General features: G+C 41.6%; 2 protein-coding genes across 4 annotated transcripts in view; both read right to left on the bottom strand.

The window, feature by feature from the left end:
• The window catches only part of LOC102560730 (cell surface hyaluronidase), a 68472-nt gene that overhangs the window by 5037 nt on the left and 45254 nt on the right, over positions 1–18181 (bottom strand). For 2 of the 3 annotated variants that reach the window (XM_059714608.1, XM_019477577.2), the window contains exons 19-22: positions 7188–7370; positions 4647–4866; positions 2528–2629; positions 106–266 (exon numbers count right to left, since the gene is read on the bottom strand). In XM_059714608.1, coding sequence (XP_059570591.1) covers positions 106–266; positions 2528–2629; positions 4647–4866; positions 7188–7370 — 666 coding nt within the window. The remainder of the gene's footprint in view (positions 1–105; positions 267–2527; positions 2630–4646; positions 4867–7187; positions 7371–18181) is intronic. The other variant, XM_059714607.1, reaches the window with a different exon arrangement.
• CEMIP (cell migration inducing hyaluronidase 1) overlaps positions 1–18181 on the bottom strand; it is a 141524-nt gene that overhangs the window by 84916 nt on the left and 38427 nt on the right. The window lies entirely within an intron of this gene.

The raw sequence follows: 18181 nt of genomic DNA, 5'->3' as shown, positions 1-18181 counted from the left end.
AGCTTTCTCCAGACACAAGTTCAGCTGTGAAAGTAGGTTATTTTCCTCCCTTTGTCTCTCACCTACACGTTGCTACATGCACTTGGCTTTCAGCGCCTTGCTTACCTCTCTTTTACAGATGTTTGAACATAATCAGTCATTGCACTGGCAGCATCTATAGCACCAACCGTGTCAAAATGCCGCCTACTCACGACTGCTCCTGAACATGCATCCAGCACCACGAAAAATAGCCCACGGCTACTGAGCAGGAAAAATGTATCATTTATCTGCAACAGAAATACAAGTTAGGATTAGCTGAAGTCAGTAGATGAATGGGGAGCCTTTGAATGGTGTTTGTGAGAGAGGAATTATAAGTAGGTGAGAAAACAGATAACACTCTCATCATTTAAGCCATCAGGAGTATGCATGAAGTAACATTTCCAAAAGGTGGTTTAATCACTAAAGATTGGAAAACCCTGTTATTCTTCTCCAAGTCTGGCGAGTTGAGGGCTGCAAAGAATGGAAGAAAGCAAGGGTCTTTGCCTCAAAGGACGTATTTCTACACAGCTCAGTAGTGCTTTTCAGCCAATTTTAATCAGCCATCTGCTTAGCCAGTGTAATTTATGTTGTTTAGATGTTGTGGTTTGTGGCTTTTCTTCAGAGGTGGCCAAAGATAGACGGGGGGTTGTAGAAACATGCGATTGTAAATGGAAATGCAACGATCTAAAAATTTGGTCAAAACACAAGAATTTGGCAATCTTGTCACCCTGCCTCAGGGATCTCTAGTTCGGTTAACAAACTTGTGCTATTATCTTCTATGGGGTAGGCTCCCTGGTAGCGTACATCTCCCATGATGCACCAGGGCTCACACACTTGAAGAGTACAAGTAGTGCATCATGGGAGTGCTGGGCAATACTCTTGTCACGAGGAATATAGCTCACGTAGGGAGCCCAGCACACGGGGACACAGGATTCCTGAACCGCCGCTCCGGGAAAGGATTGCAGCGGCCTTTCCAAACAGAATTTATTGCATTTGTGCACAGCAGAAATCATTGTTCAGTATTATTCCATGTGGTGCATCTGTTCCTGAATTGGTTCAAAGCCTTTCTGGTCCTGGTCATAAAACAGTTTGAATCACATGGTTCTGAGTCATTTGAAGACTAGAAGCAGAGTGAATAAGACGGAAACCCATCAGGAAGGTTGTTAGCGCTGCTTCTCCCTCTATAAGATGCTCAAAGTTGGGAGCAAAGGGAGATTGCAGGGTTGCAGAGCTGGAAGGAGGAGAGAGCCTAGCACCTATGGGTATTTGGGATTACGGAGAGGAAAACAAAGAGCCTCAGGCAAGAGTTGGTTAGTGAAGGATCACAGAGAGAAAAGAAGCTGCGGTGAATACAGTGCAGTCAGGGGGTTGGAGGAAGTGGCTGTTGGCTAGGATGCCACCTGAGGCTTTTGGCACAAAGCACAGTGGATTATGTCATCTTCCTAAGAACGGGAGAGGGGCACTTTGTCAAATTTATGACCAACTTGGAAATACAGATTTTAAACTAAGGACAAAGCTTGTTAGGCCCAAGTTTCTTTTGGCAACACTTGAATTCTGGACGGGTGCCTGGCTTGTTCTTCTTTTTCTCCCCCCGTCCAATTCCCTAGGCCTTTTCCGAATTTGGGCAAGAATTCCTTTTCAAACAAGAATCCTTACTGTTTGCCTGGCCCTGCCTTCCATTTAGCTAGGGATACATGTTTCTACAATTAAACTTTTTTGAAAAACAATGGTTTCAATTACAGTTTTGGAAAACTAAAAAGTTTAATGAATCACCACTCATTTTCCCCAGTCTCTCTCAGCGTGTGAATTAACTGCATATAGTATACATCACTGCATTTTGCAGTTCACTGGAAGCCATGGCACTTCCTTGGTGAACTCATCCTTTTGTTCTCCTGTCAGTTTGGACAGAGGAACCAGTGTGGCTGATGAGAAATCCCAGCATTTCTGTGTCCAGAAGGAGACTGATCTAACTTGAGCTGTTAAAAGCATCTCACAAGTATATAAGTAAATTCTGGACAAGTGCCTTTGCATCCATGGTAACACCCTTTCCCTGTGAGGAAAACATGCAAAAAAATGTGCAGATCTGCCCCCAGAGCTTTAAATCTTCTTAGGTATTACTGAGATTATTGTGGTTTTAATCAGCCACCAAGAAGACAATAGGAGAACTAGAAAAACAAACATTTCTTTTGACTAGGTGCTACATCAATTTTTTTGTTTTTCCTTTCTTAGAAACTAAATGGAGGATTTATTTTCCCTTTTAGCCTGATAAATGGCTTTTTTTCTTTGTTAGGGTCCAAATCTTGGCCTTATTATCCCAAATTCCCTATCACTCTAGTTTAGTGTTTAGTGGAACTAATTATAAATAAGACCAATGAATTCAAACATTCAACTCTAGGTTCCCCTTTCCACTGTTTTTCATTGTTTTCAAGACTCAAGAAGATTTTGCAATAACTATTAGAAATAAATTTCTCTCGTTTAAGCTCCTATTCAAATTTGGCATAATGCATACCTTAATGAAAGCTGATTTTAAGTGGTTCTGCATGTCAGCTCTGCTGAGAGACTGGATCTGGATTCTTACGTATTTGATTGAAGGTTTACTAGTGATAGCAACCTGCAATTATTGAAGGGAGGAGACTTGAAATATGGCTTGCCAAATGGTTTTCATTTCATTTCAGCCAACCTGCATCCATGCCCATTTACACAGTTATAGAACCCCAAACTGGAGATACTCCTGTTGTGCATGTTTTTTTCAAGTTATGAAACTCACTCACAAACAAACGTTCATTATTAAGGAAACATTTAGCTCAGTGGGAAAATACTAGGATAGCATTTGCTATTGGTGGCATTAACATAACAGGTGTTTAAAATGAATTTATGCTGCCTACAGTAAATACCTTTGAACACCGGGTTGTCAGTGTATCTTGGTAACACTTGGCTATAAATTCCAGTTGTGGTTTTTTTTTCTTTACCTGCCCCCCACAGTCTCCTTTACAGAAACTTGGGACATAAACAGGTATTTAGAAAACTATCACTTGCTGCTGAAAAAACACTCAAGGTCCTGAAATGGTATCTTTTCCTAATATGGCAAGAGAGGGTAGACTTTCATACCAGTCTGTATTAGCTCCCTTTATTCTGTATTTTTTGTTTTTTTCTATTTCTTTTATTTCCACAACCATATGCTTGACTTTTACTGACAAAGGACCTTCTTCCATTGGCTTCATTCACATTGATTGGCTTCAATCCTATTGATTTCTATGGAAGTGACTATACAGTAAGATCTCTACTCTGCAAATTAAGCATCAAATTGAATTTTACTCCCATCCATAAAGCTGAAGAACTGGATGAAAAAAAGGACAGAATTTCCACAACAAATGTGAAAATTAAAGATTCCTAAGCAGATCTATAGTTGGTCAAAAATGAGACAAAAATCCACATTTAAAAAAAAAATGCTTTTTTTGATCAAAATTCTAAATTGTCATGAAAATTTTTATCCAGATTGCAAATTTTACCCACACTCAAAGATAACCGCATACAACATTGGCAGGACCTGGACTTAAAGGATTGCTCACCCAGGATATAAGATATAAGATTGCCTCACAGGAAACAGAAGAATTGAACATGTTTTACATGTACAATGTACATGTTTTACAATGTTATTTTAAAATCTGAATAATTTATTTCAAAGAAATAACATATGGCAAAGGAAACATCATGGTGGATGGATGGACAGATAGACCTGTGTGTAAAATAGGAATTCTGTATCTCTGAATACACTGACTAGAAAATGTACCAGTTCTAGTACTATTCATGAAAGAAATGGGTTCATCCAGGGATCATGTACCATAAAATTAACTGGCTAATGCTGTGAAACATTTTCCAGAATTACCACTTGCCGTAGGAGGTATCTCCATAAAACCACAATGATACTGGATCTTTTATGACTGCCCCCACATTACCCATGTCATGCCTTGGCTCATTCTGAAATCAATTGTATTACATGCTTGAATCAGGATACTGTAAACTCTGTCTCGTGGAAAAATATAATCAGGATTCAATAGAATTTAGCCCCATTAGCTAGCCACTAAATAGATGACATTACATACAGCGTGGGTATTTAAATGCACATGCCTCATTTACAAATGCTGGGCCAGATTCTGAGCTCTATTGGTCTAAGTCTGAGATAACGCTACCAAAGTTATGCGAGTCGAATCTAAAGAACATGAGAGCTGAATCTGGCCCTAATTTCATTGCTACTCATCCCAGATATACACAGACCACGAGTATGGCCTGGCCTGAACCCCAGCAACAAAAATTGCAGTACTTGTGAAGTCAAAGCTGATTTCATTTTGCAGGTCATTTTAGTTTGTCCTGCAAAATAAAAGTTCACTTTCTTCCAGTTAACCTCAGATAAGTTCCCTATCTCTGCAGTCTACTAGATAAGGCTGTAGAAATTCAGAAAAATGCACAGCATGCACATATCTAGGCTAACTTTTGGCCACAGTCAAGAACAAAAAAGAATTGCCTAAGGGTCCTTCTTGTGTGTGGTGAAAATTAACTTCTTATATAGACATTTACATTACACAAACTAAGTTCTGATTGACAAGGCAAAGAAGGATTGTGTTCTGTACCTGAGGGGCACCACACTGGCTACAAGGCGCAGTCAGTCGCTGAGGAATTGAGTGCAGTGTAGCTGGTCTGTTATAATCCTCCAGGAAAGGGTTAAAGGCACAACTCCAGGAGTCCCTTGAGTACATGTGTGCCATAATTTTAATGCGTTCACAGCCTTGCTGAGAGCAGTAACTATGCCCTTTTCGAGCTTCACGGGCTTGAAGATGAACAAACAGGTATCTAATAAAAGAGAGCAACACAAAAGGGGCAGGGCTACAGTCAGAGGATTATCTGGCCTGAGAAGGGATCTATAGCAGCTACCCTATATTCAACCCATCCTTGTAATATTCTTCGTCAAAAGTTGTTGGATCCCAACACAGGTCCTACTGAGACTCTCCCAATGCAGCACGTAGACCAGGGGTGGGCAAAATGCGGCCCGGGGGCCAGATGCGGCCCACCAGGCCAGTCTATCCGGCCTGCGGGGCCCCTAAAAAATTTAGAAAATTAATATTAATCTTCCCTGGGCTGCCTGTCATGCAGCCCTCGATGGCTTGCCGAAACTCAGTAAGCGGCCCTCTGCCCAAAATAATTGCCCGCCCCTGACGTAGACAAACCCAGTGCCCCGCAGAAAAAACACTTTTGCCGGGTTCTGCATGACTGTTCGAGGAACTGAGGGCACAAAGTGTTCTTCACGGTGATCCCTCTTATGAAAAAGCCTGAAACAACTTTGTTCTCACATGCAGAGCATGCGGGGTCTACCCACGCCTTCTAGCAGTAGACACGTCCACACTCCTCCACCCACGCTGGCAAATCTGGGCTGCGCCTTGCTAAAGAATGGAGCATCCGCTGCACTCTCGCTATTGTCCTGGAGGCACCGGGTTTGCCCGAGGCATCCAGCAGTTCCCGCAGGGGCTCTTTGTCTTTGTGTCACCCTAGCACAGACCCTGCAGTCTAGACACAATTAATCCCTATGAGTGCATTAGCACCCCTCAAGGGGATCATTGCACAGGATCGTCAGCTCTGGGGCTCGTTTTTGTAGCTGCTCACTTGCAGCCATTCTGCAGCGCAGGCTAGAGGAAATCACATAAACAGCTCAGCGGCAGTGTCAGGAAAATGTTTGTGCTGAATAAAAAAGATTTTGTTAATGCTCTTTCTTCCAGACAAATGGAAACAAGTAAGTGAACTTGGCTTGCCTCCAGAGATCGAGCACATGGGGCTGGAAAGAGAAGGGGGAGTATCCCACTCTATGAAACGCAGGCTAGGAACAACAACAAACCCAAACCTCTGTGCTCAGTCAGACTAAAAATAGCAAAGCTTAGTCCCATAAAATATAAATAGCCTCAGAGTTCCCAAATCAAGCTAGGTCAGGCCCATCCATCTGCACGATCAAAGTCCTAAGAGATAGCTGACACATCATGACAGCTCATGGCTCCATCCCTGCGGTCTTGTGAGGAAACACTTCACCCTGCTCTTCACTAGTAAACAATCTGTCCCCACAACGTGGATTACATTTTGTACATAAAAAAAAGAGGACAAATTAGCAAATAATTATTTCACAAGTCCTACCATGAGAGTGCTATGCCCCTTTTTAGTTTCAAATCTGACATGTGTAGATTTACTTCAGCTAGCTGCATTGTCAGGTTAGGCATTCTGGGATGCGTGCTTAGGACACAGTGTCCAGTTTTTCAAATGCCTTAGCAGAACACTGATCTGTATGTCTCAATACTGCTTGTTTTTTTCTTTCATGCAAGGTGTTTAGATCTTTACAGGGGACACACAAACACCGATGTTGCTCTTGTTGTTACTGCTTTCCCTGCTGAATTGCATAGCTTTGGGATTGCAGAAAGGCTATGCACTTATCCATCGTATGCACTTATCCAACTCCGTGCAAATTCTGCTCATTAATGACAGCAACAATCTGCCTTAAGTTTTTCCTACTTTATAAGACTTGCTCCTTTGCTTGGGAGAGTCCTGAAACTAATCAGTTCAGGGTTGTTGTAGAAGCACTGAAGTTGTTGAGGGCTTTTAGTCATCCTGTGCTAAAAGGACTTAAAGTTCAGACATGTAGAAAAGGTTGTAAAAACTTGTGGTTATTTTTTTGGACTCCGACCCAAACTCCTGAACTCTAAGCCTAGCAGCACTAGCTCAGAGCAGCAGAGTACCAACCAGAAGTGAGAGAGATTCGCAGGGTCTTAGTGGGAAGTTGACACGAGCACAGGCAAATGAAGATATTTTCTTCTCCGCTCCCTCATTTAGGTTCCCTACTTTGCTTCTCTGTTGCTTTTGCCTTTTCTGTTCGCTCCTGCCCCAGCTGAACTATCCGAGTTTCCCCCTTTTCAACCTAGTGATGCAGGGGTGCTCATCACCAACGCATCCTTTTCTCCCTGCTTCTGCTCAGCTCTCCCCACTCTCCTGAACACTAGACTGAGAAGGAGCAGGTGTAAAGGGCACAACAGGATATCAGGGGAGGCAGAAGAAGGAGGAAGATGGCCAACATGCAGTATTCTCTCTCATGGAGAGAAGCCTGTAGCGCGGGAGTCAGGCATAGAGGAATCACTCACCCTGAGGCACTGTCGAAGTAGAAAAGCCGCTCGCCCGTCCTGTTGAGGGCGCTGTGCCGGGAAGGGGCTGCTAGGAAGTGTTTTACACTGTGCACTCGCCCTGTCTGCCGCTGGTAGATGTCTGCCACAACAGTGAAAACAGATTCCTTGGGATAACATAACGCAATGTGCAGCCAGTCTCCCCTGTTGGCAAAAAGATGGGGCAAGAGGTGAAAAAGGAGGGGATAAAATATATGCTCTGCACATGTTCAAAGGATGGAAATAAGAGAAAGTGTCTCCAGCTGAAGGCATAATATTCAAGAGGAAATAAAGTGGCCTACTATCCCCTCCCATCATTATTTCTTCTTTACTCTCCCACCCCCAAACCCCAAGAGATCTCAGAGAAATCTGCAGATCCACTTTGTTCTTCTGGAAACCTCTGCTATTTGACACTAGAGGCCCAATCCAAAGACACCACTGGTTTTGGTGGGCTTTGGATCAGGATCCCAAACTGCTTCGAACCATGAGATTTTCTCTTCTCAACCCATAAAGCCTGGGGAGCAGCCAGTCATGATGCCCACCCTCATCTCCCGGAAGGCCGTTACCATTGGCTTTGTTCATCAATCAGTAGCTGCAGAGGGAGGAGCCATTTTCAAGCAGACATTTTGCCACAGGCACTGAGTTAGGAATTATGAAGTCCTTGCACTGAACCAGAGCCACAGGATAAAGAGACCTGCTTCCTCCATTTTATAGCAAAGTTTGTTATGATGGTTTCCCTTAAAATCTCTCTTTCCAATATTAATGTACGATAAATGGAGTTATGGTCAAATGGTTTTTAGCTCTTGTCTCCTGCAGTTTCAGCAGGGCTACCAGATGACAGCGAAGCAGGGAGAAATTGCAATGAACCTTACAGCCTTGCTCTGCTGTGTCCTTTTGCAAGGCTACCAGAGTTGAGAAGAAAACTTGTTAAAACCTATAAGCCTCTGTTACAAGCAGCAGTATCAAGCAAGCTGTTACAGTACAGTTCAAAACCTTATTTGGTTTCACAGAATTCAAAAACTTATTTCTGGTTTCACAGAATTCACTCAGCCTGGCAAATACTTTTTAAAACAAAGAAAAATGCTGAATGTCATACAAAAGTTACATTTTAAAAAGAGTCTGGTTAATCATGTTGATATTCAGAGTTCCTATTTCTCCTCCTCAGCCTCTGAAGCGTGCCATGAACAGGTATCTGGACTAGCACGTTAGCTAATTGTCCTTATTGTTCCAAAGAAAAGGTAGGACTTTCTGTCTGTTGCTGCTTTAGGATAAAAGTAATATAGGAAACCAGGGCTAGAAGGCACCTCACAAGGTCATCTACTTCAGTCCCCTGCTCAAGCCAGGTTCACTCTTGACTAAACCATCCCAGCAAGTGCCTATGCAACCTGCTGTGGAAAATTCCCAGGGGTGGATAACCCACAACTTCTCTAGGTAGCCTGTGCCCAAGTGTGAACAGCCTCATAGTTCTTCCTAATCTCCAACCTAAATTTCCTTTGCTGCAGCTTGAGTCCATTGCTCCTAGCGCTATCTCCTACAGCCACAGAAACATCTCTCTCCACCCGCTCTGTAATCCGTACTTTTGTCTAGTCTGTATTTCCTTACTGTATCAATGAGAATATCACGGGACGGTGATTGAATATTTTAAAAACTACCTGGAATCCTGTTTAGTAGGTGAATATGAGTTGAAGCCAGACATTGCAAGCATCTTTCCCAGGCCCTATAACTCTATAGAAGACAAGGTCTCTGTAAGGGCCCAATAGCTCATACCAGTGGTGCTCCATATACCTGATCCTGTATGCCAGTGAGTGGCTCAGAGTCGGTCCATGGGCTGGATCCTGTGTGCAAGGACAGTCTTCAGGCCTGATCCAGTGCAGGGTCAGTGCATGGGTACAACCCTTCATGCTGGGTGTGGAGCAAATCCAGATGCCGGCCCAGTCCCACATGCTAGAGCCATTCATGGAGCAACCCCATGCACCAGTCCAACCCCATGCACTGAATCCAGACACAATCTGACCCTGTGCACCAGCACAATCCAGCGCAGAGGGCCATGTCATCCAGCCCAAGGAGTTCTTCATGGGTCCAGAAATTTGGCAGTGGGGGACTGGTGGCAGTCCCCTATGGCTCTGGGTTCCACCATGGCGATTTATGCTGCCGTCACTCCCCTGCTGCCAAACTTCTGGCCCCATGGGGAACCCCACGTGCCAGATGATATGGCTCTGTGGGACTGAATCCAGCCTGCAGACTGTATGTTGAGCACCATTTGCTTATACAGTCCACAGCTATCAGGTAGGAGTGAATATTTAAAGTATATATAGCATAAACAGAGGCAAATGGATTTGATCTGGGGAATTCTAAGAGTCTAAATAAAAACCTAGACTTCTCCTCTGCATCAGGTGCTCTTATGGCAAAACCTGTTCAGTCTCTTTCTGGTTTCTCTCTCTGGATCAACAGTCTAAAACAAAACAGTCTTTCCAAGGTAGAACAGTTGACAAGCTTCTCTAGAATAATAAATCCTACACCCATGCACAGGCTCAGTAACAAGGAACAAATACTGTCCAAATCTTAAGTAACCTCAGCTGTGCCAGCTCGGCAGAGCTAGAAACCAGAGATACATACAGACAAACTGGCTTCTGACAAGAGGAAATGAAGGAACTGTACTAGGAACCATGCTCACAGAATATTTTTGGGATGATGTCCTCAGATACTCAGCTATTTCATAAGATATTATTTTGCGTTGTGTTAGCACTTTTGGCTCCCTAAAGATACTGCCACACAGACATCCCAACACCTCTCTGAAAGGCTGGGAACCAGCTTTAGTGCAATGTTACAACATTTCACCGTCACCATCCCAGGGGAAATAAAACCATTAAGAAAAAAAAATTATAATAGGAAAGAAAAAAAATGTAGAAAAAAATTCCCAGATGAGTCTGTTTTGACTCTTTGGTCATGTGGGAAAATAATTGTTAGAGCCTTTTGCCAGCACAATCAAATTGAGTGTTTGTTCAAAATAAATTACATTGTAGTTTAAATGTTTTAATGAGAAAGGCCTTCTTTAGAGATTTTTGCAGGCAGAGACAAGACATCAGAGTGTTCCCACAATAACGGGACAGATGAGGAGACATTAGAAGTTGTCATTTAATTAAATATAAAAAAGGAGTAAATCCATTGTTTTGCCACTTAGTTGCATTGTATTTTAACAGGCTTTTATTTAATTCAGATGTTAGGGACTATGGCTTTTTTTCCATGGGGGGCAATGAAAGCCATCTCCCATACATTTAGCTGCTGAATCAAATGCCATAGTCCCTAGGAGAAACAAAACAGAAATAATACAGGTATTGAAAGATAACAGGAAGGATCCTGCCTTTCATAGCTGAGTAGGGCTGGGAGGGATCTCTGGAGGTCATGGAGTCCAAACCTCTCCAGTTGGATCCATGAGTCATTTTCTACCTACTACTTCTCTAGCTTAATCTCCACAGCCAGATGGCATGGACTTTGGAGTGAGGTATGTCTCTCTGAACAAGTGGGTTACATTCTGCCTGCATGAAAACTTAAGTAATATCAAGTGGGATTTTTGAAGGTGCCTAAGTAATTTAGGAAGACAAGTCTCACTAACAGGCACTAAGATTTGTGCTCCTAAGCTGTTATTCTATTCTATTAACCTGACTTGTTTCAAAGAAAACATTTAAATATGCTGTGGCTGTTGTGAACCTGGACTCTAACCAGTTCCAAACATACACTAAAAATAGTTAGTTGCAGTTCTTCACCTGTTTGAGTTCCCAGCTTTATGTTCCCTCGTGCAGAATGAGATTCATGCAAATAAAAGGGGAAATTGATTACTGGATTAATTCCAAAAGGGAAGGAATGAAAATGTCAATACATAAAATGTTATCAATGTAGAATGCAAATGAACAGCATTTTTTCCTTTCAGTTCTGAAGCAAAAGCATGTGACAACAATGGGGAGCAGTGTTCGCCCACACAATCCGAATTTGAAGTTTCTATCCCTATAGTGGGAAATTAAATAAAATTAAAGTCCATTTACAAATCAAGATTAAGTATTGTAGAAACCTTTACTGGAAAAGCAAACAAACAAAAAATGCTTAAAACTGTGTTTACTACTTTTTTGAGGTCATCTTTTCCTTTCTGGTTTTTCCCTGAAATCTGAAGCAGTGAAGCAAAATATCTACTGGTACAAAGTCATGGTTCAGTAAGTCTTACCAAACATTTTCAAATGCTAACCTGGAATTTTAAAGGCAACTTCAGGCATGAGCATATATCAACCCTGCTGTTTCTGTTCCTGTGTCATTCAACAATCTGCACACTGTGTTGCATGAATTTATTTAGCACTGTTTATTTCCTCTTGGAAATGGCTGAGTGAAAAGGACCCAAGGACTTTTTGTGGCTGTTTTTTTTCATTGCAATATTGACATTTGTAGTTCTGGCTTTGCAAAGTATAGTAAAAACACCAGGAAAATGGTTAAAAAAATTCTTGGCTATTGCCAACTGCTGAGCTTCCTGGGAAAATTTAAAGTGAAAACAGAGACACAGAAAAAGGCAAAGCAAAGCAGGCAAGAGATTTCTTGTTATTGGCTGCATAATGCACATAAAAGTAACTATTAAATCCCCAAACAACTGCAGCAAAAACTGTAGCTCCTTCTACAAGTCTGTGTCCTGAAGACCCGGAGGTGACAAAAAACCATGAAGTGAAATGCATAAAACGCACCAGAAGTGAAATGAATAAAATGCACAAGAGAGGAAAAGGCCTGAAGCATTTCTATAACGCACATAATGTTTTCCATATTCTCTTTTTCTAGATTTTGCATTTTCCCTGCCAATAGATTCCCAGAAAAAATAAGGAACACAGAAATTGCGTTTGTGGGATGGAGATAAATTTGGATCAGAAGTGAATGGCGTAAACTTCAGGGAAATAGTTGAAAGATTTGGCTAAAGCAGCTTTAACAGGAATTTGCATGTGTTTGGTGCTGTCCTATGGCAAATGAAGCACCAGTTATATATGTGAAGGAAACCTATTATCCCCACCAGATGGAATATCAAACCTGAACAAATGTGTAGGATGTTGCCCCATGGCTCTGGGTACTGATTTGGATATAAAAGTTCTGATGTGCTAAGTTTTATCCCTGAAAAAAATGGTAGAGATACTGTTGGTATGGCAGGTCATATGGCTGATGGTCATGAAGTCTACAGATTAAATATCAATCTCACTTGTGAAAATCTGGAATAAGTCTAGCACAGGGCAAATCAGAGCACCAAGGGGCTAATTTTTAAATGATATTACATTTCATGTGGGTTTAAAAAAATGGGAGATTTTTATTCACTGGGTTAGGTTCTCTCAAACTCTACTCTAGTGTTACTTGGATTTAAAAACAGACCTGACTGTTTTTCTCTAATCTACGCATGCAAAAGAATGTGTATTCTCATAGGTCTTGGATGAGATTACTTATAAGATTCCCATTTAAAAGGCAAGTATAAATCCTCATGGACTGCTCTGCAAATGTCCATGCTGCTGGGTCATACTAAACGCACGAACCGAATTCTGAACTACTGACGATGACAAAAAATGACCATGCTTAAGGCTGGAGTCAGTCTAAGGATCAATTCAGAAGAGATGCCTACTGGGGGCTGGACCTGATGATCTTGCGATGACCCTTCTAGCCCGAGTGTCTATGAAATCTATGCAATCTACAGTCCTTGCTGACCTCAAGAAGAACGCAGTGTTGGTATACGGTGCGCTTCTCTTTTCTGAATCCGAACATAATAACCTACCTGGTTTCAGGCTTGTTGTCTATCCACATAAAACCTATATTCAGAACAAGTAAAAAAAATATAGCTGTCACCTCCCAAGTACTAATTTCACTGCTTGACTGGGGAAGGGGAGTATGATATATTATCTCTCTCCTTGTTGCCGACTGACAAAAGGCTGAGAAGAAGCTGGAGCCCATCTTTACTTTTGCCTTCCCAGTGCAAACACTTTACATGTCAACAGTTCTAGCCATGAACCTGCCTGCCCCTGAACTCGCATTTCTGACTAGAGCTGTCAGTCACACATTCTCTCTTGCTACATTTCTTTTTAAGGCTCTTTTCTCCACTCGGGTCCATTAAGCATGTTCAAATGCTTGCAATAAGGAGCACAGCTCCTAGGCAAGATGCCAGCACTTTTCTTTTTCAGGCCCTTGTTAATAGAACTAGTCACTTCTGGGAAACAACTCACTTCAGAGCTAGTGACATGTAGGGAATAAGTTTATATCACCAGAATTGTGTGCATCAGACCTAAAAAAGCTTTCCAAGACACAGAACTTAAATATGCCATGAATGGTTGGCAGAGACAGTACTTTTGTCTTCACCTTCATACTCCCCTAGGCAAAAGGGGATTTTTTGAGGTCCAACAAATTATGGACTAAACTCTGACCTGAGATACAACCCTGCTGAGCTTGCACAGATTATGGGCCAGCCCATCATTTGCCTCACAGGCCCCTATAATCAGACTGAAATGTAAATACCTTTCTGAACTGAAAAAATCAGGAGTTGCACTGATATCTGATGATATCAGATGTAGGTTTTTTTGACCCAGTTGCCTGAAATGTTTAGGTTTTCACTCCTTTGGTAAATTCTCAAGCTCCCTACCACAAACTGCTAAATGAAAAGTATCTGCCTTCTCCTGCCAACATGCCATATATACATAGGGTTAGCACAGGTCTTTGGACCATGTGAAGCCCACCGTCCAAGACCCCTGGTTTAGGGCAAGTGGCAAAAGGAAGAGGACACCTCAGCTTCTACTGGGCAAAAAAAGACAAAATAATACTTCTAGCTTCTGTACTCAAGGGAGAACACAGCCCAGAAATATTTGAAGGCTAGGGTTGAAGGGAATGGAGGCTGGGTTCTAGGTCTGCAGCAGAAGGCTTGTGGGGAGAGACAGATCTAAAAGCAGCCTGGCTCTCCTACCTCTCCACACATTTACGTAAATTGAGCCAGTTATATTAAGGGATATCCCTCCACAGAGTCACCTTGCTAATCCACCCCAACTTCCTTAAGCCGTCAGTGACCACTACTGATCAGAAGTATGATAATGGCAGTCAGGAATCAGTGAGATAGTAGATGGCATGAGCTGTTTCACAGCCACACTATAATATATTAATGTCAGCTGCAGGTCTGGTACCGGAGTAATGCTATGGAGTGACAGATATGTAGCTTTCTTTCCAGGATTCCAATAAATGTTTTAGCTCATTTCCTGGTGGTAAAGCATTTTGTTACGACTTCCTACCATTTGATTAATCTATAGACAACAAATGTTTAGGAGAAAATTATTTCTGAGACACAAGGGGAAGTTTAAATAACATGAATCACTTCTCCCAACAGGAATCAGAGCCTCCGTGCACTATTTACTTTATGTAAAACAGAGGGAATGATGGCAACCCCCAAAGCTCACTCTGTTTGGTAGAAATGCTCCTTTCATCTTCCTGTGCATTTGTCAGTGCAGGAAACAATGAGAAAAAAGATCATAAAGAAGATTCATAGGTAAAAGGAGGACAGAGGAAAAAAATCTCTCTAAATTGGCATGTTAGCAACAGGATTATTCTATTATTCTCTTATCGTATTTGTTTTTGCCCAGACTGCATCATTGCTAAAGAATGTAATCATATTTATGACAAGTAGCTAGAAGTATGAATAATGCTGATATTGAAAAGTACTTGTAGAAAACAACCCCCACAACTAGTGAATACAGGTCATTTGAAGTCAATTATTATCAGTCCCTTGGAGTTTCATCCAAGGGGCTGGAGAATATAGATGCTTTGCTTACGCTGAGGGATGCATCTTATTACATTTTACATCACAATGTTCATAGAGACCTCACTTTGTTGTCCAGGGAGAGGGCATCTTTTTTTTTTCACTCTAGATCAAGACATGGGGCCAAGGCAAAACTTTGAATTTGGGGGCATTGGGAAAGTGATGTGGAGGAGATATGAAAACTCCAAAATTAATCCCTCCAGGGGTTTTTTTTGCTCTGGGGTCAAAACTAAAGCAAAATAGGTCTCTCTTCAAGGTCCAGTTCTGATGCAGTTGAAACCTGATAAGATTTCAGCCCTGATTACTACAATCACAAACCCAAGGCTTGACATGGACAAAACCCAGTTTAATTCAAATGGGAATCCAAACACTGCTCTCTGTTCTCATCTCTACAGAAATATGCTTGTGGACACAAAAGCTGAATACAAGCCCAAAGCAAAAATGAGCATGTAGTCTCATTCACTTCCCATTAGAAAGTACAAAACAGCTTCCTGACTACATGTGAAACTTTTGGACAAGGTGCCACAAAGAACCATGTGCGTCCTGTATGGTACTGAACACCATCAATACCTCCTGACTTCAGTGGCTGCTCAGTTCCTCTCAGGACCAAAATACTGCAAAGACTGATAGGCAATTTTCCTTAGAGTTGGTGGCAACAAGGTAGATAGGAGCACATAAGCAAGTGAGCATTGCAGGGGACTGTGATGTTTGACCATAGAAGGCTGCTCCATTTATTTATGCCTTTTGCCTAAGTGCATCCCAATATTGTCTCTAAATCAGATAGATCACAGTGAAAAACTAAAGCAAGGAAAAACTGCTTTTCTCTAAGCATAGGAAATTCCAGGTGTAGAGATATTAGCTTGTGCTCACAAGTGAGGCTGAATGTTTAGTCTAATTGCCATTGCTTTTCAGACCATTTGTATAGCGCAATTTACTTACACAATGCTTTAGACGTGTACTTTGAGGGGATTTGAACTCTATCCTAAGACTTCCTGGTAATGCAAATAAACCCCAATGATTTACTGAACAGCATCGTGGTTTAGATGAGCATAATTGCTTTAGCCTCTTCCAAGATTAGAAAATCTGCACACAGACAAAGGCCAGCTCATTAAACAGAAGGACTTAATTTCTGACTTTGCCTACTGTATGACATGCCAGTCTTTGTGCCATTTCTCCGCTTGAAAGGAGACACTTGCTGCAGCCAAACAATGTTCTCCAATGCTCTTCTCTGGGCTTGTCAGGTTCCCCTCCCCTTCTCTAACAAGCTTAACATTTTCTGTGGCTCTTTGTGCTTCCTAAATAGATGTTAATTTTGAAAAAAGTCCTTATCCCAGTTTTAGAGATAATTTCCATTCTTCCAAGACACAAAAAAACATTGAAAAAGCCTTGAGAAACAGGAGTACCAGCCACCAAAGAGATAAGGTCCATGATGGAGAGGACTCTGGTCTCTGTTCGTGGAACTTTAACACACTTCGTGTTTGACCAGAACATCTGGATTGGTTCTACCGCGCCCATTCTTCCCCAGCATTAACGTTCAAGTCAGCATGCTCTTGCTGTTCAGTTGCCAAAATGCTTAGAAGCTACCAGTAGAAAGGTAACAGTTTCAAGAGATCTCAATAGCAGGCCTTCTTATCCCTACAATAAAACCCACATTCATTGACCTATCCTACCTCCTAAAAAAGAAAGTGATTTGGAGCTACACTTTAACTTAAAACCCCAGTCTGCAGACCTTAAAAGTGGTTTGCTTATGATTCAGCTAGTGACCCAGTTTCTAAGGACCAATGAAATCATGTGTTATTTCTTGCTGAATAGGAAACGAGTCTGCTTTGTGCATCTTGTCTGTACATGAGTTACCATAGCAAAGCCATAGAGACAGCAAATGGTGGTTTGGAAGACAAAGTTTTTGTTTGATTCCATTAGTCAATTAATATAGCTGGAAACTGGAGGAATGGGAACAGGGTGAGCTTTTAAGAGGTTTTTCAGTTTCTAATAATCTAGAATATCCTTTTATATCAGCACTGATAACACACAACCACAAACACAAGCCCTTAGCTAGCCACAGATAAAGTAGAGAAGTTCTTTTTCATGCCCTCTCTCTCTCGCATTCTGGATACACTGAACAAATGTGCTTGTGCGATGCTTCTCGACACCATAGCCTAGATTCTCCACTGGCACACATCAGCAATGCCCCACTGATTTCCATTCTGGTTTACTTTGATTTACTCCACCTGAGACTCTATCCCTCCTCATACTTTTGATATTCCATGCTTTTGAAGGAAATCTTTATAGCAGCAAAATCACTATTTCTGAGATTGATCACATTTCTGGGGGCAGTGAAGGAGTTAACTATACAAGTATTCAGCATCAATGTTATGCCTGACCTCTGGAGCAATCCAAATCCTGGTACACATCCCACTGTCAAATTCTTTATTTCCCCTCTGACCTTCTTTTAGCCAACTCAAAATGCTTTTTCCAGAAACACCAGTGTACCCTCACTGAACCATCAGCATCCTGATACATTTATCTGCTATTTTACAAACACAATGTAAAAATAATTTAATGATTCATTAAAGCTGCCATCAAACAGCAGCTGAGGCCACTATTAATCTGAGGACACTATTATTAAGTTAAACCCATCATTCTTCCTAGTTTTGTTCAATATGCATTTCCTACATGCTTCTCTATATCAAGAGTGGGGGGGTTTTCGGTCAATGAGTCACAGTATTGTGCACTTAAAAAAATAAAACGAAAACCTGTTAAGGCAGGTAAAGCCTTTCCAAATTGCCTAACCCTGATTGTTTCAGGCTCTGCAATTTGATATTCTTTCCATTCCAAAAATAATCGGGACACTTTATATAAAAGTAAAGGAAAAGTATGGAAATGCTTGAGCAGACTTTTTTTTTTCAAAATCCTAAGTCTTCCTTTCACCTCAGTTGCTTTACCCTTCCATGGGAACTTCTTCCCAATGCCTCCCTCATGCAACCTAAACATTTTCATCACTTCTTTTACAGCATTTTTGGTCTTGCACCAGTGTCTAGCCTATTCCGAACCATTGGGGAATTGCTACACTTGTTTCATTCTCCACCGCTGTAAGCAAGAAGCTACGTGAGACATGAAGCAAAATTGTAGTTTTCTTTCAGTAAAGTATACTTCTTGTTTATATTTCTCCAATCTG

This window comes from Alligator mississippiensis, chromosome 11 (genome assembly GCF_030867095.1).
Source record: "Alligator mississippiensis isolate rAllMis1 chromosome 11, rAllMis1, whole genome shotgun sequence".
Lineage (NCBI taxonomy): Eukaryota > Metazoa > Chordata > Crocodylia > Alligatoridae > Alligator > Alligator mississippiensis.
Note: the sequence above shows the minus strand (reverse complement) of the source record. Positions and strands in the feature narration are given on the sequence as shown.